This window comes from Camelus ferus, chromosome 7 (genome assembly GCF_009834535.1).
Source record: "Camelus ferus isolate YT-003-E chromosome 7, BCGSAC_Cfer_1.0, whole genome shotgun sequence".
In the NCBI taxonomy this organism is placed as follows: domain Eukaryota; kingdom Metazoa; phylum Chordata; class Mammalia; order Artiodactyla; family Camelidae; genus Camelus; species Camelus ferus.
In genome coordinates, this window is record NC_045702.1 from 60,449,963 (window position 1) to 60,470,489 (window position 20,527).

General features: G+C 35.5%; 1 protein-coding gene across 1 annotated transcript in view; it reads right to left on the bottom strand.

Moving 5' to 3' along the window:
- PPP1R9A (protein phosphatase 1 regulatory subunit 9A) overlaps positions 1–20,527 on the bottom strand; it is a 261,195-nt gene that overhangs the window by 24,465 nt on the left and 216,203 nt on the right. Inside the window, 5 exon segments of the mRNA XM_014554033.2 lie at positions 983–1,016; positions 1,018–1,278; positions 1,774–1,931; positions 18,627–18,798; positions 18,917–19,013. Of these exon segments, the coding sequence (XP_014409519.2) occupies positions 983–1,016; positions 1,018–1,278; positions 1,774–1,931; positions 18,627–18,798; positions 18,917–19,013 (722 nt within the window).

Consider the following 20,527-nt stretch of genomic DNA (forward strand, 5'->3'; position numbering starts at 1 on the left):
TTGACTCAGGTATATTATAGGCTCACTATAGAAGATTATCTTGTCATTTAAATTTGCGTGTATTGCTCTAGAGGGATGCTCATAAAATGTATAAAACAAAACTGCAGAGTAAAGTCATCTGTAGAATTCACTTTTGGAAAAAAAGAAAAAGAAGTACATAAAACAAAACAGACACCAGAAAGTATTTTTGTTCATATATATATACATACACTTGTGTGTGTGTGTGTGTGTGTGTGTGTGTGTGTGTGTGTGTGTAGTGTGTATTTCAGATGTGAAAAATAATATAACCAAATCTACTTGGTTATTTTCAAGGAATGAGTCAGACGTGGTGAAGAAGAGAATGAACCTGTTTTTTTATACATCTCGGCATCAGTTAACTTGGTCAAACAAGAATTTATTATTTCTATAAATTAAACCATACAATTAAAAAGATGATAGTCTATTGACACCACTTTGAAATTCTGGTGTTAATTCTAGGAGCCTATTTTAAAATTTATTGACTAATCTCCCTGTATTATCTTTACCATAGCTTTTCTATCACATTCTTTGCAATATAAATCATTACTGTGAAAATTTCTTCTAAGTACAAGCCAATTGATAGGTTAAGACCTACATTGCTTTCATCTTCATGTATATATTTTTTCTATATGATTATGTTGATGCTTATTGAAACTATGGGGTGCTATTATACAAAATCTCTAGAAGGCCTCCTGAAGAATTTCCTTCAATAGTAAACTTGTTGAGAGCTGAAGAAGTGAAAATACTAATCAGGTAGAAAAAGATTTAAAAAAAAATAAATAAATGGGATAAGGATGTTTGCGTCTCTCATAATATAAAAGGAATGCAATATCAATTAACAGCTGTGAAAAGACGCAGGCCCTTGATCATGAGGGAAAAAGCTGTTTTTTTTTTTTTTAATTACACAAATTGAGGTGTTTGTGAAGTTACACAAAAGCAAAAACAACAACAAAATTAACTGTACCTTTTTCTTGTAGTATTTTCTTGGTGGTAGCTTGACTGGTGGCGAGGAGATTCTTCCATATCATGATCAGATTTTGAAGGTGAGGAGAGTGAAGTGTCTCCCCCAGTAGAGGAGGAAGGGTCCCTTTCTGAGTGCAGCAGTCCTTCTTGAAATTCAGCTATGAGGTCAGGTGAGAAGGGCACACTGCCAGCCGCTGGAGTGAGGGATGGAGCACTAGAACCTGATTCTGGAGTTCGCAAACCCTTGGGCAGAAGTGATTTGGTAACATGCATGTGGTTACAGAAACTGTCTGAAGGCTGTTGGTATAAGAGATTATAAAGGAGGTTATGCCACTGAGCATCAGTCCCATATAATACTTACTTTGAAATCAGATTGACCTTTTTTTAGTCACCAACTTTTGTTGGTTTACAGTTGAGATCGCATAGTTCACAACATTTCAACATATTACTATTGCAGCTAACATAGACACCTAAGACATTTAGAAACAATTACTTGTACATTCATTATTTTCCACCAGGTAAAATCAACAGCTGAATATCAAAAGCACCATCATGAAAAATGACAATATGGATAATGCTCTTGGTTAGTTCATTGAATGAGTACAGAAAGAATTTGAATTACAATAATACATCGAGCTGAGTAAGAACTTGCGAGACGAAGAAGTGAACTGTTCCACCTGTTTCCAACTAGAGCACAGAATCTGATTGCAGGAAAATCATTATCTTCAGTAAGCTGTAGGAACAAGCAGATAGCCCAACCTCGCAAGTCAGAATATGGTCAGGGGTGCTCACCTTTCGCTCCAGACTGTCCTCCCCATCTGTTGAACTGACACTATCATAGAGTCTTGTCCTAGAGGGCCTCTGGCGTCTGTTCTTCACGGAGAGCTGGGCTCGGGTTTTCAATGCCTTTGAATCCAGGCGCTCTGTCTCTGGAACTGCTTCATTAAAGTCTAAGAAAAAAATATTGCAAAATAATCAGTGAGAGTCTGAAACCTTTGGAGAGTATGGAGAGAGGCCACAAAAATGGATAACAAAATCTCAAGATTATCGCTAACGCCAGGTAAATAACAGGTGACAACCATGGCAGCCTGTCTGGTATCCCACTGGTAACAAAAAAAATCAGTGAGATTTAGGAGAAATGTACAAAGCCTAAGGAAAGAAATCAACACTAAAGATGACCAAGGCAACAACAAAAATCTAACATCCAAAGAGCATAAAACCTTCCTACAACACAATTATAAAAAGCACTCATTTGTATTTATTTACTTATTTACATGAATGCATGTTGGAATGGTGGATGGACAAAGATTCAGGAGGAAGGTGTATCAAAGCTGGGAGATCCTAGAAAGCAATTAAAAAAACCTACAAAAGTAAGGTACCAGGTCAAGAGAGATAACAAAAGGTGACCATCAGCATAAATTTTCTATAGTAAAAGTTACCAATAGGCTGTAAGGACTGTACCATTTTGGTCTTAATACATTTTTTTCCCACCCCAAACAGGGTTTCTGAAAATTTGGCTTATTCTTCTTTGAACTTTCTAGAAGAATTTATACCAAGGGCAAATTTTTGATAGCTGAGGAAATAAAACAAAGACAGTCTATAAAGCAAAAAAAAAAAAAAAAAAAAAAAGGTAAATAACTGCCAGTACTTAATTTACTATATACACAGGAATACTACTCAGACATAAAAAAGAATGAAATCTTGCCATTTGCAAGAGCATAGAGGAGGACCGAGAGGTATTATGCTGAGCAAAATAAGTCAGAGAAAGACAAATACTGTATGATTTCATTTATATGTGGAATCTAAAAAACAAAATGAATAAATATAACAAAACAGAAACAGAGTCTTAGGTACAGAGAACAAAGAGGTGGTTGCCAGAGAGGAGGTAGGTGTGGGAATGAATGACATAAGTAAGGGAGATTAAGCAGTACAAGCTTCCAGTTACAAAATAAAAGACTCATGGGGATAAAATGTACAGAGTGGGGAATACAGTCAACAATAATATAATATCTTTTTATAGTAACAGATGGTAAGTAGACTTATTGTGATGATCATTTTGTAATGTATAAAAATATCAAATCACTGTGTTGTGCACCAGGAAATAACAGTGTTGTAAGTCAATTACACTTAAAAACCAAAAAACAGAAAAGAAACCTAGCCAAACAAACAAACAGACTCATAGAAAAAGAGATCAGATTTGTGGTTACCAGTGGTGGGGGAATGGGGAAAAGGGGAATGGATGAAGGTGGTCAAAGTACTAGGGATGTAATATACAACATGACAAATACAATTAATACTGTTGTATGTTATACATGAAAGTTAAGAGAGTAAATCCTAAGGGTTCTCATCACAAGTAAAAAATATTTTTTTCTTTTTCTTTTACTTTGTATCTATATGAGATAATGGATGCTCACTAAACTTATTGTGGTAATCTTTTCATAATGTATGTAAAATCAAATTATTATGCTGTATGCCTTAAACTTACACAGTGCCACATGTCGATTGTATCTCAAAACTAGAAGAGAAAAAAATAAAATAGAAGAGCAGAAAAATTAAAAATTAAAAATTAAAAAAAATCCCCTCAATTTCTTTTAGTTAAAAAACTTCTAAGTTTATATTCCAAATTATTTGTATATGCCTTTGCCTCATTTCTTTTTCCTGGACACCTTCTCTTCGAGCCAGAAATGACACTGATTTTCCAGAGGAAAATGTTTAAGTCTTTAAATAAGAAGACTCAAAGGAAAAAAGAGAGTAAAGTGGAACACACACACAAAATGACCTGGTAAAGCCTGAAGGGGAGAGTCCAGTGCGGTTCTCTTTAGTCTGCTTCTCCCCACCCTTAATCTTGCCGCCCACAGTCTAAGTCAGGACTCCAAAGTTACCATTCTAAAAGGAAAGAGGAAAGGTTACCCATGCACACACCTAGGCACCGGGTGAGGAGGTGTTCTCAGGTTGAATTTATTTGGAATACTACTCGCTTACATTTGCATGTGTAGCCACTTAATTAATAATCAAGTGCTTCGGGGATTTAAATTATGAAAAAAAAAAGCAAATAAACTTACTTGCAGAAAATTAATATGTACTGATATTAATAGAGTAAAACAATTCCTCACAATAACCTTACCCCAGGAAATTCCTTTTCACAGTGTTATTATGAAAGTGTGCTCTAAATGTACTGAAAAAACAAAATAGGGAAGCACCTCAGGTTGTACTTTCCTTTCTATGGAACTTAGCACTTGGCATATGGTTCTAACACATAAAATTAAACATATTTTCCCCTAAGAGATACATCCACTGAATAACAATATTTACAGAAGGTTTGCGTTTTCATTTCCTATATTTGAAAGAAAAGCGAATATTCAGAAAAGTCACACTATTCAGGTATATTTAAAGGACAGATAAATATTTTCTAATCAGTAGTCTCTTTACTTTTCACATATCAATGGAGAAAAAATAATTTCCCTGATCACTTTAATTTCCTCCTTCCAATAAAATCTAAACCTGCAGCTGCCCATTTAAAGTTGTGACAATCGGGAGAGAATCAACTTTACAAGCTCCTGTTTACATACAAGGCGTGGAAACACCACATGGAGGAAAGCAATAATATATTACATACACTGTCGTACACACATCTTACGGCTTATCTAACTCGTATCTGGGTTGTACCATCTATAACACCAAGCACTGTCATATACACCATGTCATTTCATCCTGACAACAACTCCAGGAGACAGAGCAGCCAAGTATGCTTTTTCCTCTCCTGAAGCTCAGAGAACTTGAGTGCCCTGTCCTCAGCCACACAGCTAGTCGATGAGCTGCCACGATTATTCTAGTTTTTTGACTCCTAGGCCACTAGTCTGTGCACTCCACTTTAGCTCGTGATGAACAAGTGATTAGAATTAAGATTTTAATGCACATACAGTCTAGTGTTTTTAGTTGTACGTTCATATATGATGTGACTAGTCTAGGAAATTCACTTCTCCAATGGAATATTATTAATCTTCCACATACATGTTAAGAGAGCATAAAACAGGAAGACATTGAAAACTACAGAAAAATTATTTCTCAGATGGTTTCTCGTTTGGTTGGTTTGATAACAGCCTTGGTTACTTGGTGACAAAAAGACCCATGAAGGAAGCCCATTCCACTTTTGTAAACATGGCTCATTTGTAACAGAACCCCATGCCTGGCCTAGCGTAGTCCACGACATCCAGGATTGCAGTAGCCACCTCATCACTAGGTACTGAACAAATAAAGTGAGGGAACATGAGAACTGCTTACTGGCAAGGTTTAGAGTACAGAGAATTATTCTGGGACCTCTGGACTCATTACTGTTCAGTAATTTGCCTGGGTGCTGCTGTTGGACACCACGAAAATGGCAATCTGGTGTGTTTGCTTTAATATCAGCGAGCACTGACTAGGCGCAAACTGCTGGGACACACGCGTAACCGTGTCTATTAAACATGAAGTCAGCCAGAGTCTGAAAAGCACTGCTTTAAATCCATTATCCAAGTGGCCAACAACAAACACATCACATCCAATTAACAATTTTTGAGGGCTTAAAAACAAAGATCTCAGGGCCACTTTACAACAGTAATTAATGGATTACAAATCTATAATTTGTATTCCCATCCTGAGCGGGTAGGGGAATTGTTTTTTAAGTAAAGAATCAGACAAATGGAATGGAACTGAGAACTTTCACTTCACAGCTCTTAGACCAGAAGGAAGCTGGAAGAAACGGCCTTCCAGATGAAGCAGCTATTAGAGGTGATGTGTGGAACAGAAGGAAAATGCATACAGGACTTACGCTGCTGGGTACCTAGAAGGGTAATCTGAAGAGCACTAGAAATTACCTTTTTCTATCATGTCACATAAGAATCAGAATATTACAATTCAAGCAAACCTTAGGGATTCTAGCCCAGCCTTGTTTCTCAGATAGGAAAACCAAGGCTCACAGGTTACCAACTTGTCCACCAACTGTATCACACAATCTTTGGAAGACTGGACAGAGCTCATTTCTCAGAAGCCCACGCTCCTTCTAGAAGGTCCATCTCAAATCTGAAAGTAAACTTCAAAAGTAATCTTCTGCCTTCTTTGAAATTTCTTTTTAGCTTTACTTTGTGTTCCAAACAAAAACACCTGTCAAGGGCTAACTGCAAATTCCCATAAGGATACAGCATGAGAAGAAAAAAAGCTGATGGATTTTATTTGACTTTGTATTTATCAAAGAAATAGAATTCTTACATAAAAAACTAGCTGTCAGTTTTGTGTATGTGGCAGGAGAAATCCAGCCGGCCGAATGTTCCTAAGTCAGTACAAGGGCTGAGGTGGCCATGCTCTCTTACTGTCATTCTTGCTCTGCAAAGACCTTAATCAACAGCATAACACTGCTTTCATGATCCAGGGACCCTGGGTTCTTCTACCCCTTCCCTCCAGTGTATCTTGTTCTGCTGTCCATAAGATTTTCCTCTCTCCTTTCTTCTCTATTATTTCTTTCAAACACTTCAGACTCTGAAATAACCTATCTCTGACTCAAATGCAGCTAGAAATACAAAAGAAGAGCAGACACGAGTGGATCAATAAATACAGACAGAAAATACAGAAAAGATATGAAATAGCTAATAGCTAATCCTAATGCAGTTTTGAGTGGGTGGGGCTCTACCTCAATATACCTGCATATTAAAACTAGCTTCAATATTGCTTCACATTGGATACTTCAGAAGAATTTAATGGATTTGATTATGATTTTAGCAGCTGTTGTGAAAAATGTTCTGAGAAATTAGGATGTTATACATCATATTACGCAGAGACTAGTTCCCTCCAGTAATGCTGTGAGTCATTCACTTTTTTCTCGAGATTGACATTATTTTTAACGTAAGTGGAATGCTGCCCACAGATCAGATGTAGGCAGCAAGGGAAGTAGTAGGAAGTAGTAGGGGAATGGAGCAGCATAACAATGGGGTCTGTTCCACATTCTCAGTGCATTATTCTCCTCAAAAACAGTCATCCCTTAATACCACCACACTGCCTGGCTATTGTCAGCAGAAATGCCCAGTATAATGAGGCACTTGGTGGCGTCTTTAAATGTGAGCAGTATCTGCATTTCATTCACAGTCACTCTAAGTTCACAAAAGATAGGCCCGTGGGGCTTTGGGTTGACACATACTGTGCTCAGAGGTAGGTTTATGTATCTCAGGGAGGCAATGTAAAATAGTTACCATAAGAGGAAACCCGGAGTTAGTCTTCCTTGAAGAGAATCCAAAACAGTGTTACTAAATTGGGCAATTTATCCAACCTCTCTTTCCCTCAGAATCCTCAGCTGCAAAGTGGGCATAATAACAATAACACAATAATTGCATTGTCCTGAAGATTAAATGCATTAATAGATATACAAGTGCTTGGGAGAGTGACTGGTACAAAATAAGCACTCAGTAAACGTCTTTGTTTACTGGCATGACAAGGTTAGCAAGATATTTTTAAGTGATTAAAGCAAGTTGCAGAATATCATGTATATTCATTTTAAGTATTTAAAAAACAGCAACATAAAATACATTTTCTAATGGTAAATATGCATATAATTGCATAGAAAGAGAACTGGGAAGATACTGATAATGCTGGTTACCTCCAAAGAAGGTATTAGATTTGGAGATGTTGGTCAACAGGTACTTTAGTTTTATTTGTAATGGTAAAATTTTTTTGCATTAGGTATTAAAAAAAATTTATATACTACTTATGGAGTTAAAATTAGTAGAAAAGAAAAAAAACCATATATTCAGTACATTTTCTTTTACAGACATCTTAATTCCATTATAATCTGATAGCTCTGGTGTTTTAGGACTCGGTATTATCAGATGTTGAGATTAGCCCCGACTACTTTGTGACTGTGACTGTTAGCCTGCCCCAAGCGAGGAGGCTGTCCTTTTATGACATCTGTGGAGACGGTTTGCCTGTCTTGCTATTTTCCTGCCAGATGAACTGGCCTAAATAAGGTCCTATAGCTTAGCTTCCCTCCAGTTACTATTCTGTCCTAGTACTGATTGTATGGGGAAGATGTACTGAATCAGATATGGTCATTTAAGACCAAGTTATACAACTTCAACTCATCTTATGACAGCACTTTGGTTAGGAACCCATTCACGGGCAATTCCCACTCTGAACTCTGTTAATAGTTGGTTTCTTTATAACTACCCCAAATCTGATAACTTTTGTACTCCACGTGGTATTTATGAAAATTTATGACATTTTAGGAGGCTGATTTGATTTCTTACCATTTTAGAACACGCAGAAGATTATGGTTATTTCCTAATCTTTCAATTAGGCCTGAGTTCACTGTTGTGTGAACTAAACATATCATTTGCTAATCTTTGAAAAGTATTGAGGAATTCTTTTTACCTCTTTATCAATAAATGCAACCTCAAAACTATCTGTATGGCCTTTGAAACATAATTTGGTTATTTGTTTTAATGTAGTGCTTCCCCAGTGCAGTCTGATATTTAACTTAGCCTTCTTCAGCTTATGGTCAACCCACACTCCTATTCTCAAGGGGAGAGAGGTCCAAATTTCGCTGTCCATACCTCAGAAATGACTCTTCAGTAATGTCACGAGCCTAGACTGCCCACAGAGGAAATGCTTACAAGTCAGAAGAAAACTATGTGAGATATCCTAAACTCCATCATGCATCATTCCAAACACTTCGAAGAGTTGCTTGATTCTGAGAATATAAAGGGATACAAAATTTAGATTCAGACAATGGGGCATCTAAAAATCTTAGGATTTCTTCATTGTCAGATAGAAAAGATCTGCATAACCTAAAATTTGAGGAAATATAAAATCAAATCAAATGGGCAAACTGGTTGGGAACTGCAGACTTCTGTGAGCAGGACCATGAAGTCATGTGCAGAACTTGGGTCTGGAAGATGGATTATGTGAAAGTCCTCTTCTTAACACTATGGTATCTTTCTCGTGACAACAATAAATAAGCTCTGCATTCTCACTCACAGATCCCTACAAGAATCTAGTCGGTTCTGGCAAGAAAATCTCTGGGTATTAGTGATTCCAAGCATGTTAATTAGGCAACTCCCCAAATTATATATCGTGACATAGCAGCTTCCTCGGCTAGCGTAAGAAGAATTCGGATTTGACACCTTTGGTAGAAAATACCGTAAGTTGTTGGCTTCCTAAATGGGAAAGTGTCTTTCAACTAGAGGAAGATTGAGTTTTGTACAGCATTAGAAGATTTAAGAAAACTTAAGGTTCACAATACTTGTATGTTTAATATAACAGATGCATAAGAATTCCTTAAGAACTTGCAAAGACTGTCAGTTGCTAACAGTAGCACTTGAAAAGGAAATCAAACATAACACATTTATAAATGCAATTTTAAATGTTGAGAGATGTTCAACTAGCTAAGGATATAAATAGGAACTAAATGGTATTCAAAGATCACTTAATAGTGACTTGCAAACCAAATTTTAAAATTTAAAGAATTAGATTTCTGATAACGTAACTTAAATAAATCGAACACTAATTTTAAAACCAAAATAAAAATCAGAATAAACTTTTGGTGCCCCCAAACCTTTCTGTTTCATCAAGAAAACCCTACAAGCTACAGTTTTCAGTGTACCTACATTCTAATGTTTCTTAACTTTCCTCATAGGTGGAATTTCCTATAGGTCTCAGAAACAATCATTGCACAGTATTGAAGCAGAACATTACTTCAAGTCCACCTAAAAGAATTCAGTTATAACCTGATATTTGTGCCCCATATTAACAGAAAAACATTAAGGATCTCATTACTGTAACTACTGAAACAACGTGGCTGGCAGACTGTTCTGAATCAAGCACACAAGAATTTTCTGGTCTTAATTTCAGAAACAGTTGTTCATTGTTCAAATTTTAATTCTATGGATGCTGGGACCCCATGACTGATCGTGGTTCCCTCTTGGCTGGTCGGCATCTTAGGTGAACTCCGTGGCCCAGCTGAACTTCACATACAGACCACTCTGTGCAGCACCTTCTTCCTACTTTTATATCCTCCACCCTGATTTCCCAGTCTATTCTTTTTGCCAACTTTCCTTAGCATAACTATATCATGTTTCCAATCTATATAATGAGGATTCCAAGGTGAACAAGAGTATATTTATAAAATATAAGAAACACTTCAGAGCACAGCTATCTTGTGAAAATTCCTTGAAATGGGGCTGTATTCCACACCTCGGTTAAAGCTGTCTTTACTTCCAGAAGATCATAACCTATCTTATAGTTTGAATTTTATTCAACAGTCAAAATATTCAAAAGCCAAAATAAAATATGAAGCAGTCCACTTTTCCTAAAATGAACAGAAAGTTACTAAGCTTAAGCTCATTCTGACAAAATAACTTGCTTCCTATCAGAACAACTTTAGGTATCTTCTAGGACTAATGCATATCTCATTGTGACTGAAGGGTCTGGTAACTTCTGTGAACTTATGAAGATGCAGTGAGAAATATGAGCCAATGAGAGTTGCCATTTTGCAACTAAATACTTCCTTTTGAATGCCTCGTTGATTTATCAACAAAAGTCTTAATGGCTTACACACAGATGCAAAACTTGCACACAACCTGACAGGCAATTTAGGTGCTTTATTTTTTGAGTAGGAGAACAGATTTTGGCTTTAATGATATGCCAGAAAACAATCAATAAGTATTGATTTCTCATTCATTTGGCTTGTTCATTAAAATTTTCCACAGTGATTTACTGGAAATGTTCACCCTTTAATTAGTGCAATTCAATATTTCATGGGCAGAATTACTTATTGGGGATTAAAAGTTAATGAAAATAATTTGTTCAGGAAAAAATGAAAATTTGAAAGTTTACCAAGAAATTATGTCTATGTGTATGATAAAGAAAGTCTGAATCTAGTCAAGAATTCTCCCCCGCCCCAATTTAGAACTAAACACCAAAACAGAACGGAATAATTAATTCATTGCTCTGCATCTCATGTTCTTGTAAGACACTCCTGATAATGTCGTTGCAAGCACTCACTTTCCTTTTAATAACTTTCAAGTTCATGAATTTTGGCTTTAATTATGTCTTTAACCTTCTTTTAAAGTTCTGGGTTCCAGTACTAAAAGTGAATGTTTAACGTACTCAGACTCTATCAGGAAATAAATCAGATGCAGTGGTAGGGGTTTGGTTTGGTCCCATATCCACAGCTCGGAAAAGAGCTGCTAACACTGAGGGCTCCGGGAAAGACAAAGAAGACAGGGACAATACATGGTTACAGCCTCAGCAGAAAATGATTTCTTGGAGGAGTCCAAAGACCTCAGGAACTTCCTTATCGATGTAAATGTCTGCCTAATGCTGGCTTCTTTTTCTTACTAAATATTAAACTAACAGTTTAAGCCTGAAAGAAATCTTTTGTAGTTTTCTCATTCTTATCTTTTAATTATGCTACTTAAAATGTCTCTATTTTGAAATACTTTATTTATGCAAAAAAGTATACCATTTATGTAACTCACATAGAAATAAAAGGGGGAGACACCCGTGTACCTACTATTAAGCTTAAGAAACAAAATTAGTACTTTTGAAGCCTTCTCTATGTCCCATTCCAAGTTGTAGCCCCTGTTTTTTCTCCTTGTCATTCCACAAGTCTCTCTAAAGAATGTATTTTTGCTTGCTTTTAAACTTTATATACACATATGAACTGTAAATAATATTCTTCAAATCATTTGTTTTTGTTGCTCAACATGATGTTGAAAGGTTTGACTAGGATTAACTTTTTACTGTAGCTATTATGAATGAGGCTGCTGTGCATTTTTGAGCACGTCTTTTGGTATACATTGGCAAGAATTTCTGGAGAGCATATATCCACATAGAAGTGAACTTATTGGACCATAGAATTTGTACATCTTCCATTCTACTAGATAATATAAAACTGCTTTAATAAAATAGTTGTAAGAGTTTTCCTTTCCCCCCTACATACTGGCTATCACATATTACTGTGAAAATTTATCATTGCCAATCACTTTCTTCTTACTGAGGTTGAACATTTATTTATGTCCACCAGTCTTTGGGTTTCCTTTCTTGTGGATGGACTGCTTATGTTTTGTCCATTTTTCTATCATGTTGCTTGTATTTTCTTACGACTGGGGTAAGTTTTAAGTATATTCTGGATAATAATAATAATTTTTTTTCTTAGTTACATAGGCTGCAAATATCTTCTCTTAAGTTTTGGCTTCTCTTTCCATTTTTTACAGTGTTTTTTGATGATCAGATTTTCTTAATATTACTATGGTCAAATTTATCAAATTTTTCTTATGATTCAGAATTTTTTTGTGTTAAGAAAGCACATAAACATTCTCCCACATTTTCTTCTAAAAGTTTTAAATATTGCCTTTCATATTTGAGACTTTAGTTCATTTGAAATCTATTTCATGAATGGTGTGCGAACAGATCCAATTTTTTTCCATATAATGGTCAATTTTCCCAGCACCATTTGTTAGTCCAGCCTTTCTTCACTAATCTGCAGTGTCACACTCCAACTATGGAAGATTTTTTTTATGCTTAATTGCAGTAGGGACTCATTCCCAAGCAAATCATACTTCACACAGAATTGATAAATGAATTATTTTTAATAAAATGAAGATTGGCCATGAAGCCTGTCCATTCAATTTCAAACATTGGTTATAAGGTATAGCCACTGATATTCTTTCATGTTTAGAAATTCTTTGCCATTATTCAAAAAATGTTTTAATCATGCTAATGAACTTGTTTATAAACAAACAATACAACAGTTGAATGGGGACATCTTAATGAATAGTCAATCCATCCTTTACAGCACATATTCTATATTTAATCTGTAGGTATCCACACAAAGAAGAATAAAAGTTAATAGGAAACAATAAATAAGAAAAGAAATCCCCATGTGATTAACCCAAAAGAAGGCAAGAAAGCAGATAAAAAGAACAAAGAAAGATGCTCTTTTTTTTTGTTAGATTAGAAATAAATAATAAGATGTGAGATTTGAACTCAAAATACCAGTAAATAAATTTAATAGCAACTTTCTAAATGCATCTTAAAGACTGAGAAAAAATTTCTAAAAACAAAATTGAGACTGTAATAAAAATAAACAACTATCCACTATTTATAAAAGATACGAAAAATTTGCAGTAAAAGAATGGAAAAAATACCACACACACTTACTAAAAGAAAGCTGATATAGCTCTTCAAATACTTCACAAAGTAGATAATAAGGTGAATTACTAGAAATAAAGAGGGACGTTTCCTAATAATCAGAGGCCAATCTACCAAGAAGATAATGACTATTCTAAATTGTATGTGCCTATACATTACCTCAAACACGTAATGCAAAAACTGACATAATCAAAAGGAAGAAAAAGATAAATTTACAATTACAGTGTTAGTACTGCTTTTTTTTTTTTTTTAACACATCTTTTTCAGTAACACATTCTAGAAGTTTTGAACACAGCTAACAAGTTTGACCTGACATACAGGACAGAGCACTTGAGCACCAAGCTAGGTCAACAGAGAGCTAAGTACCATCATATTGTATCCATCCTCTCCCCGTAGTAATTTGAATTGCTTTTACTGAACACTACATTGTATATTTATGTGAAGCCATTAGTCTGCACTGAGGCTCACTGTGCAAAAATGCCCGAATACGATCATCAATGGATCTACTATAAGGATGTCATCAATATTAATATCACTGTTTGCTCCAAATCATGCATTATTTGTACCAATAGTTCTATTTCTCTTGAGCAGATTTTTTAAATCTTAGGAACACTGTAAATAATGTAATGGACAAGGGTTTCCATTTTCTTCTGATGATTAGAAAGCTTAGAGCTAAATTAAAGACAGTTTCAGAAATAGTATAAGTATGATATATATACTTGTAGCATCTGGTTCCACTCTGTTCTCATCCTTCTTGTTCTTCCTTATCTTGTCACTTTCAATTCACCCTATCCTGTCATATAAAGCTGTCCCTCCATGTTACTTCTAGACAGTGCAAGAATGAGTTAAGTATAAGAATTTAAAAACACATAGATGGCGAAAAAGGCAGATACCCTTAATGGCAGCTGGTTACTTTCCCTTGCTCCTCCTGATAAAGACTTTATTTAGAACAGTAAATTACAAAGAAATTATTCAATTCAGAGAATTCAGATTCAACATAAACCAATAAGCTAACAACTGGGTCATAACAAGCAAACACCATGTGGACAGGGTCTGATGACCAGAGAACTGGCTGACCTGAATATCTAAGCAGGCTCAGAGTTTTACTGACAGGTCCACAAATCCCAGGTTTGGGACCATATATGCTGGGTTTAGGATTCGGGTACAGACAACTATTGTAGGGCTTTCCTTTTGGGAAATCTGGCGCCTTATAGTAACAGCCAAACCATTTTGTGGAAAAAGAATAAAGGAGAGGAGAAACAGCAAGAAGGTATTATTTTCATGATCATTATGCTCCTTTCACTAAGATATTCTTAATATCTAAGAAGTTACCTCTAAGTTACCTAAGAAGTTGCTAAGAAATTATTTTTTAAAGATATTGGGACTGAGTAATTAATTCCAGCCACAACCTAGACTTTCCTATAATCTGCTCTCTTGCTTTAAGTCTTTTTATTCTTGCACAGTTCTCATTAGAGCTAAAGAATAGTAAGTAACTAAGAGAACTAAGGATAAAATGCTTTATTTAATCTTCCATGCCCACATTTTGCAAAAGATAACTACAGCAAAATCTAACTGTGGCCCACCGGCTGAGTAGATGGGTGTGAAAAAGAAGCACTTGGTAGTAATACTCAAACTTCAAAGTGATCCCTGAATTACACTTAGAAACCAACAAGTGACAAAGTTCCTGTTATGCCTCTAAACTATTAATCACTTTGGACTTCCTGACTTATGATTTCAGCCTTTCCAGGGAGCAAAGATTTCAGCCTTTCCAGGGAGCAGAGTATAGAAGAGGCAGAAGATTCCAGAAAAGCAGTATGGTTCAGCAGAGTAGTTAAGAAAATGGGCTGTGGTGCTGGACTGCCTGAGTCCAGCTCCTGGTTCTGCCTCTTGCTTGCTGAGTGACCTTGGACAGATGGCCTAATTTCTCCATCTGCAGTTTCCTGATCTGTAAAATGGGTGACAGCAATACTACTTCTTAGGATGGCTGTGAGGATTAAATGAATTACTATAACTTAAAACACTGCCTTTCCCATAGAAGCACTATCTCATTTCCCAGGAATAATTTTTTTTTTAATTTAAGTATAGTTGATTTACAATATTGGGTTGGAAATTACTGTTAGTTATCAGTATTGTTAACTTTGCAAATGTTATCTTTTTACATTAAAAGAGTTTTTAATTTCTGGGAAAAAAAAACCAAAAAACGGTTCATGGGTCACACTGTTTACAAAGTTAAGTATAAACTCTTCTTCAGGCATCCAAAGCCACACGTTTAACATAAGTTCCCACCTTTAACATAAGGTCTATAAATCAGGAAAAATTATTCCAAATTTGTTCATTTTTTTCTCTTCTTCAAACTCTCTCTCATCTCTTAAAATATTCATGTCATCTATTTGTTTCATACCAAACCCTCACCTTCCTCACCTGGATTATCTGGAAGCTCAGGAAGAATGTATTAAGTGAGTTTTCTAGGGAACTTAAACTAAGACTACAACCCTTTTTCCTACCAAGATCTCTCTAACATACCTGTTCTCTGCTCTTTTTCTAATGCTGAATTGAATATCTGGGCGGCCACAGACATTTCTAGTCACTTCAGGGCCTCTAGATACAAAGTAGAGAACACTTATACAGACCAGCGTCACTCAGACACTGAGAAAGGACAGACATGAAACATGGTGTCATTTTTCATGTCCTGGAACACAAGTTAATAATATCTGACCAGCATACTGGTGTAAACTACAAGGGATTTAGAGTTTCTTATGGGTCTTGGTGGAAAAAAATATTATATTTGCTTTATGTATTATAAGAAAATAATAAATTTTTAGATATAATAAAACATATTATACAGTCTCTCATATCAACATTTCAATGAGATACTTGAGTAGGCTTAGTTTATAGAAAGAACCACACAAATGGTGCTCCAATATAAATTTAGCTGTGTTAAATTTTTGCATGGCTTGAAAAATGGTTTTATCACTCTAAACATGTAAACTAATTCAATATTCAGAGTCACATAATTAATCCATCCCCTGTTGGGAAGCTCGTTCCTAGAAGAACATGAGTCCACGTGAAGAAATGGCTGTTTACATGCTTTCCTCCTCTTACCTTTCTGCCTCCTTCTCTTTCTCCTTCCTTTTTCTTTCTTTCACTATTTCATTCTAACACAGTTTTTCATTGACCTATAATTGATTATCCTTTTGATTCACTGAGATGCCTCAAGGCCTAAAAATATGCTAAACTACTCACCCTATCAATAAAACACTCCAGTACCTGGAAAACAAATCAGAACTGGACAGCCCACCAGAGTAGGGGAGGCAGAGCACTTCATCTCAAGGACACGAACTAGAAGAACTGACCTCAACCACTGTATCCATCCTGTTGCAAAAAGGTGTGTGTGTGTGAGAGAGAGAGAGTGGGTGGGTGGGGCCATTAAGTGCTAAATGGTCTGTGTTTGGTCTGCTGCTTTACTTCTTTTTCTAAACCTCTAGGACTTCAGCGTTCCCTAGCAACAGAAGCAAAGGATCAATTTAGAAAAGTGCTTCCCAGAGCCTTCCTATCTAGCTACTGACCAAGCCATTTTAGTTTATGTGATCAAGCAATTGAAATTCAAGGAGATTTAACATTGACTGTCCTCGGCAGCAAAACTGGAAGAGTACCGCTTGATATGTATGCTACTAAGGTCTGAGATGAGTGATTTTACCTCTATTGCACAAGCATGAATTGGTTTCAGGAAGAATTAGTAGTCTCTGCATCTCACCGTGAACCGAAAGTGTTGCCAGGGAAACTGATAATTATGTGGCAAAATGGAGAGTGTAGAATAGAAGAAAAAGGGTTCAGAACAAATGTAAGGTTTTGATCCAAATCAGCATGTTTATAGTATAGTTTGTTGGTCTTCTGTAGTCATTATAATTTAATAAATACCATTAATTAGATGTTTGATAAGATACAGGTTTCTGAACTAAAAGAAATGAATCAGACTCTGGCAAGCTCCTGATTACTGATCATATTTTGTGTACGGCACAGCAGGAATACATATGTATTATAAACTACAATGCATTTGAAGAATTAAAATATTCAGAAAGGTAGAAAAAAACACATTGACTTGATTTCTGACTTTCTTTTAAGAAAATAATCTTATATAGTTTCAGATATAAAAACTGTAATTCCATAAAAGCTCTAATAAAATTGCTTTTTTTCACTTCAGAGACTAAGTCAGCTTCCAAACACACTTTAGGGTGGAGAAGAAAGAAGTGTTGCTGTTTTGATACTATACACAGTGAGAAACCAACCCAGAGAAGCTGAATGGCCTTCCTGAAGGCACACACCCCTTCAGTTAGTAGTAACACTGGTGCTAAAGACTCTATTTAGGCTGCCAGAGAGGTATTATTTACAGATTATATCGTAGTAAAGGAGAATCCAGCAAAAGGGTATAAATTTAGTGAACAGATTCAAATCTCTAAATATCACTTTAACTTTAAATGAAAATTTCCAGTATCTTTTTCATTTTGAATAGCTATGAGTTTAGTCCTGAAAGTTAATAATACGATATAAACACTTGTTTATCAGGAAAATCTCATTGGAGACATTTTAGTACGTGCGAATGAGCATCAAAGGATTAACCAGCTCATTAGCGAACAGAGTTTCACTACATGTCAAATCACTGCCTGTGAGGTGTCGGTCCTTTCATGACAATGCTGCTGGACAACATTCTTTTATTTTACTTTTTCTAAGGACTACTACGTAGACATTTTAAGAGATGAAATAGAAAGTTTTATATTCTCCTGTGTATTTATATTTACAAATTCTTATATATTTTATAATTTATAAATATATTATACATATTAAAACATTCATTCACATTCTTATACACACAGTCTTTGTATGGATGTGTTGGGGAAGAAAATAAGTGATTTATTTATAACTGGTGTATGAAAAAAGACAACCATTTACAATCGAAAATGTTCCCAGTGTTTTGGTCTGATCTGGTCTTTGACAGGAAAGAATGAGAAGCGTATACAGGACATCAAGGTAAAAGCAGAAAACTAACTGAGCTTCTTGATGCAGTGAATCCAACTGCTAGAAGTACATAGTCAGCCTTCTGATGTTATGAAAAAGCTCTTCATTCTAGTAATTTAAAAATGTTAAGCCTTACTCATGAGTACATAGGTAGCATGTCCCACCTTAGATGGGATGAGCTATCAGGGTAAGGCAGTTTATTAAGCCTATCAATATTATGATGGTTTAAAAATAACTGGCTTGTCTGAGTTGGAACTTTTGTTATTTCTTTACATCAATGATTTATTTTTGATAAGACAAGAGTGAAATGATAGGTTTCTATTTTGATAAGCCCTTTCTTCTTGCCCAGGGAAGGAAGGCTTTTTCAACTTTTAAATCTCTGGGTTAAGAAAAAGAAAAAATGTAAGGCCACATTTCACAGTCATTAAAAACAACGTTTATAGTTAAGTTAAACAAACCTTGACTCAGGCCATCATGACAAGACGTCTGCTTAACATCCATGTTCTCCATGGCATCTCCTTTAGAGACTTCGCCAAGAGATGTTCTTCTCTCAAAGATGTTGTTGTTGTTATTCACTTGAGTCCCATTTTGCTTTAGCAGCCTGAACACCTCAGCTTCCAAATCTCTAATCTAAGAGAGAAGAAAATACCCATTCATAAAATTCCTAAAACTCCTAAACCAGCACTCCTCTTCAAGTATTAGGCAAAATGACCCTATTTTTTTTAGCAGTTTTGAGCACGAAACTCACCCGTACTTGCAGGCCTTGAACTTCCACAAGATGAGCTTTTTCTAAATCTTCTATTTTCTTTCTTTCTGCTTCCTGTCTTTTGATGAAATCAAGTTCTCTTAAGAAAAAAATAATAGATCTCATTGAATCAAACATTCAATAAATGAGGAAACATGTAAAAATTCTTATCTGATGAAATAAACTGCACAGTGAAATAAATATCTAAACAGCCATTTAAATAAATAAAACTCAATCACAGTTAGAGAAAAGGTATCTAGTAATGAAAGCAAATAAAACATTTTAGTGGATCCCAAAGTAAAGAAAAATGCTTTGATTCTGCTATGATTTTTATTTGTTGCTCCTGATTCTAGAGCACCCATTCATATTTAGACAGAAGCAACTGAACTAATGACCCACATTGGGTAATTTCGTGGAGATACTCACATGTCGAGTAGATATAATTCCACATTTGCAAAATCTTATACCTAGTAAACTGATGGAACTGGATGGTAAGAGTTTAAAAAAGGTAATTGTAGTAAGATTGTTTCCTATGAATGACAGTAGAGGCAGACTGGGTGGGTAAGAAACACTGAGGGGGAGCTGTCTTTTACACACCTGAGGGTAATATGGGGAGAAGAAGAAATACCTCTATTGTGAGAGTCTGGAATGCAATATGAAAATTTGGCAGAATTTATTATATTTATTATTTATTATGAATATTATTACATGAAACAGAATAAGGTATAATATTTTTGGCAAGAAGAGTTAAAATAGTGAGGTACTGAATTCATGGCCATAGAGCAATTTCCCCTTTTTAAATAAACTTTTTATAACAATCTCTTTTAAATATTAAAAACATTATTTCCACTACAGGAAATAACAGATGTAGTGAATGCTTAGATTCTAAGGCTTGACATGAAGACCAAAGAGATACTGGTGCTACTTCCTATTGTTCTGGCTGGCCAAGAAGTGACTGATTTAAAAATCCAGTAGAGTCTCCCTGGCAGTCTCCCTGAAATTATACCAAGATCCAACAGATGGAAGCAAAGCAGCGTTAGCTCAGAAAGAGCTGCTGAAACGTAAAAGCAGAGTGTGGTGATGGTCTCTCTTACTGCACTGTGAACTTTATGATTCTCTCAACACTGAGAAAAGGAAAGTAGCAGGGCAGGGGGTCTTGCTAGTCAATTTTTACACTATCTGTAATGGGAAAACTCTGAAGTTACTGATTCTAAGAACAGAGACAGAAGCAGCCTCATCAAGGCCCCAGCTGCTGTTCTGCATGTACTATGTCCAGTCCTCATTCTGCATAACTTCAGCTGGGCTTCTTGCTTCTAAATTATAAAGATATTTCAAAAATGATAGTGGTTTAAATGTTTCAACAGTTACTATCAATGAATAACTAACAATAACAACGTAACAAAAACAAAAAACAGGAGGTAACTAATTGCCAAAAATTATAAACAATATATAATCTCATATGAAAAAATGATGGATGAGATTTCTAAAACATACCTATTTATGCTTTAACTACGCTTCTTAGAGGGATAACTCTGAGGTCATCTCCTTTGCCACTAGATGTTACAAAATTACTGGATACAAACCTTTAGATGCACTCAACTATTCTTTAGCTAT